The sequence below is a fragment of the Centruroides sculpturatus genome, unplaced genomic scaffold, assembly GCF_000671375.1.
Source record: "Centruroides sculpturatus isolate CEXI.00-Female unplaced genomic scaffold, Cexi_2.0 scaffold5079, whole genome shotgun sequence".
Lineage (NCBI taxonomy): Eukaryota > Metazoa > Arthropoda > Arachnida > Scorpiones > Buthidae > Centruroides > Centruroides sculpturatus.
This window is the reverse complement of record NW_019389191.1, coordinates 1-4,495: the sequence shown is the minus strand read 5'-3', so window position 1 is coordinate 4,495 and position 4,495 is coordinate 1. Positions and strand designations below refer to the sequence as shown.

The 4,495-nt window shown below is 28.5% G+C and overlaps 1 protein-coding gene across 1 annotated transcript; it reads right to left on the bottom strand.

Annotated features, from left to right (window-relative positions):
- Positions 1-870: 870 nt before the first annotated feature.
- On the bottom strand, positions 871-1,937 carry LOC111617192 (neutral amino acid transporter B(0)-like; the record flags this gene model as incomplete). The annotated part of the gene is made up of 3 exons (XM_023358521.1): positions 1,908-1,937; positions 1,208-1,406; positions 871-1,081 (listed from the first exon to the last, which is right to left on the bottom strand). Coding segments are annotated over exons 1-3 (440 nt in total), but the record flags the coding sequence as incomplete, so codon positions are not given.
- Positions 1,938-4,495: the final 2,558 nt, after the last annotated feature.

The window sequence follows — 4,495 nt, the reverse complement described above, 5'->3', positions numbered from 1 at the left end:
CCATACAAATCAACAGTAAGAGTTTTGTAATTGGGCAAAAATAGTCTCCTGATTTAATTCATCAGAAATGTTTATTTGACATAATGCATTTTCAATTAATATTAAAAAATATATTTATTGCATATATCACTTAAGCATATAAAAACTTAATGAGAAAATGAGAATGAATATTATATAATTATTAAAATTAAAAAAAAATTAGAATTTTAAGAAATGTTTTGTTGTTTTATAAAAATACTAGCTGCGTGTACACTACCTAGCGGTGCTCGAGGTTTTAAGGGGTAGAGGATTAGTGAGATTGAGTTGGTTTAGGATGATAAAAACAATGGTTTAGTAACTAAAATGTACTGTACATTTATTGATTTATTATCTACGATAATGAAACTGAAAAACACAAAAAATTGCTCGGGCTTAAGTTAAGAGGAGTGGTATTTTGAAGTGATTGGAAGTGGAAACTCCACAGTACTTTTTCTAGGAACCTAATTTGGTGCGGATATATCGAACAGTATATATCCGCACCTTTACCTAACGAACATACATATTTTAATTAATTAATTAACATTTATATAGGCCTATATATATATATTCTGTAGATTTTATCAGTAAAGCATCTCCCATTATTATATCGTTAAGAAATAACCATTCCTAAATGAAAGGCAAGAAAAATCCAAACAAGAACTCTTATGTATAATTTTCACACATTCGAAGTATGTAACTATCTGTATAAAATGGCGATTTTTTTCAAAATACTAATAATATGACTATTTTGCTATAATTAAAAGGTTTTTTTCGTCAAGATCTCGTCCAATTAATAAATAATGAAATGATGTATATATTTAACCAATAAATATTCAGAGAAATATGACAAACCTCAGCATATCCAAGAAGGAATCTAAGATCTGACTTTTCTTTCCAGCATCTTCCACTCGACTTTTTGGTTTATCCAGAGCTTTTTCTCCGGGCTTAAGAAGATGAGCTAAAGTTAATCCCAAAATACTAGCAAAGAGCGAGAGTAAAACGATGAACAAAACGGTGTAAGAAATTAATTTTCTATTTTCCGATTTACCCAAAGAAGTGATACCTGAAATAACGACAAGATTGCATGAAACGTCTCCTTTATTGTGAGGTAGGTAGGCAATTGTAAGTAAATAGATAGTTAGGATTGATAGTAGTTAATACTTCTAAACTAAATAATACAGTAACTTACCTAAAATAATACTGCAAGGAAGCATGGGCAAAATGATCATGCGAAAAGCTCTAATCACTAACATTCCCGGAAAACCGATTAATTGCTTTTCTTGCTCGTTTAAGTTAAACTGACGGAAAACCAGGCCAAGAGCGAATCCGGAAATTGTTGTTACAATTATTAAAACGGATATCCAATTCTGCTTCAAGCATTCCACTTTCTAGGAAATTTCAAAGAAAAAAAAGAAAAGGTGCATTGAATGAATGGATAAATGAATGAATGTCAAGAATAAAAATAGTTACTGTAAAGAATTTTGATATTTACTTCATTTATTTTATTTTAGTAAAAAGTTAATATTACCTTAAAAATAAAAATTCTTTGCGTTATAACGCTATAGACTAGTGATTCCGAAACTGTAAAAGATTTATTTTGGTAGCTCTCTATTTTCAGTTTTTAGCTTTTAGTTTTGTTTTATGTTTTTATATAAAAATTTGTTGAAAATGTAATTATAAATCTGTTATAAAGTAGTTCATCTTTCGTGACGAACAAATCTTATTAATGTAGAAGTCTATTTGAATTTATTANTAAAAAAAAAAAAAAGCGCAAAAATTTATAATCTAATTATTATTTTTTATCCATAAAGTAAGAAACACATAGATCTTATCGGGAGTGAAATTATAATAAAATTGATAAAATATATTAAACTATATAAAAAGCTCACCTTGAGACAACATTTTTGATCACTCTTCATTTTACTATTAAATTAATATCTTGAATTTTTTTGCTTTTATAACCGAGATCACGTGAATAACTGGTTATATTGACTAAGGAAATTGAGATGAGTAATATTGTTCCCGTAGTATATGATATTTCCTATACAGAAATTCGATTGAATGGTTGTAACGCTTGTGAAGTTTGAAACAAAACGGAGAGAAAGATGACGATTTCACCTAATTTATTCATTCGAGACGAGGAAAGTCATTATACGTATTTTGACCCTCAAAACGTAAATTTTCTTCTGTATTTTTCGCCCATTTCCTAAAAACGTTTTCCCTTTGGTATTCCACGAAAAATTTTCATATACATTTAAGAACCGGTTAACACGATTAATCATTGTTTATATTTTCTGATATGCCTTATAACTGGAAAACAATTACTAATAATGATATAACTTATCTGCTATCCATACTTTATGATATCATTATTGCCAAACTGTATTTAAATATAATACTTTGGAATTAATAATCTTGATTTTGGTGTTTTCTATAAATTGACACGTGGAGTTTTCTCTCCCCCTTTTCTTTTTATATAAATTGAATTGCGGTTTTAATAAAGTTCTATTTTTAATCTGTTTTATAACAATGAACAATATGAAAATCTATTTTAAAATACGAATAAATTTAATATTATAATTAAATATATTGCACATTACTGTATACAGTTAAACCTCTGAAGAACGGCCACTGAAGGGAATATAAAAATGGCCGTTGTTTGGAGGTTATTTTGTGTGCATTTTTGTTTAAAAACAATTTTAAATTTTAAAAAATTTAATAATTTTGATACTGAAATCTTTAATAAATTGAAAAATTCTTCAAAAACGCTTATTCTATAACATGTAAATAATAAAAGTATTTATACGAGTAATTATATTAATTATCTTTATTATTAAAGATAAATACTTTATATACCATATTATATAATAGTACAATTTTTTAAAATTTAAAACAGATATTTATTAATTAAATGATATGAAAGTAACAGAACTGTGACGTTACTATTGGAAATCTTAATAACAGAAACAGTCGCATGGAATTTTAATGAGTAACCTTGAACTTTTGTTTAAATTAATAAATGTTTTGTTGTTCTACCTTGAAAGAAAATGTAATTTTGTATTTTACCTACTGAAGTAATTAACATTTGGTGGAGCTCTTTATTCATTTTAAAAGTTTGGAAAATATAACACAATGTCGCAAGTTATTCTATTAATTATTTTAATCTGATATTCTCTTAAAATGCGAAATACTAAAACTTGGATTTAAGAGATTTAAAACGTGTTTTTCTAATAAAATGATAAGCTTTACTTTGAATCTTTCATTTTATATTCATACAAAATGCACGCTTTTGGATCTGAAAAGTTATTTATAGTGTGCAGATTAAAAGCAAAACCAAATAATAAATAAACTTCTTTCTGTTATTTTAACTGTGAAAAAGTTATAGTCAATATCTCTACTCAAAATGAAATTAATTATCACTTTCATTAGATCTTCAATTTAGTAGTGAAATAGTATTTAGAAAGTCATCTGTTTAAAGGTCGTACTGTATAGAATGCTGTACTGTAGAATTTTGAAAATGCTTAAAAATATATTTTTCAAATTACATGAAAGTAATTCTTACATAACTTATTTGATTTAAAATATATTCTATCCACCTCAAATTATTAGTGTCTTGCCCTATACATCATACTTTTCCTGTTAGCAATAGAGTCGTACCGGTCTTCTATTCTGGAGACTCCTTTCAGGGGAAAAGTTTGAATTGAAATAAGGTGACTACTGGTTTGCATCGGAAATTCGATGTAGTTAATCGGGGTCTCCATTTCTATTCTTTTTATATCTAGACTCGCCTTTCATCTATCTAACCCCGTTCTCGAGATTAAAGAAAGACAAACGGACAGACGGACGAACGGACGACAGTGGGAATTTATAGATCTACAAATTTTACAAATTGCAGCGCAATAACGAATAAACTCTTCATTAAATCCGACTCAACTGAAAATATGACACACGAACCCTTCAATCTTTAACCAATAACATTTAATCCCCTGTATGTCTGGCGTCGTTTGTCTCTTAGAGAGATTTGTGTATTAACACAAATTAACAAAATTTTAGGGAGGTTTGTGTATTAACACAAATCTCCCTAAGAGACGAACGACATCAGACATACAGGGGATTAAATGTTATTAGTTACGAGACGAACGACTTCGAAAATATCTGAAATTTGTAGGGAGATTTGTGTATTAACTTAATACACAAATCTCCCTACAAAATTTCAAATATTTTCGACAAAAGGCACATGAGTTATTAAATTTCAAAGTGGGTGAACAGAATCGTGCCGCCCCACACACACTAACATCTATAGGGGAGACCGGGGCAACTTCGGCATGCGGGGCAAGTTTGTCAAGCGCTTTTTTTTAAAAACAAATTAAAAGGAGACTTTGCTTATAGGTTAGGCAGTTGAGTTTTATTGGTGGCTTGTTGAGTGTAGTGTTTTTATTGTTCTCCAACAAGCGTAGTTGAATTATCAAGCAAATTT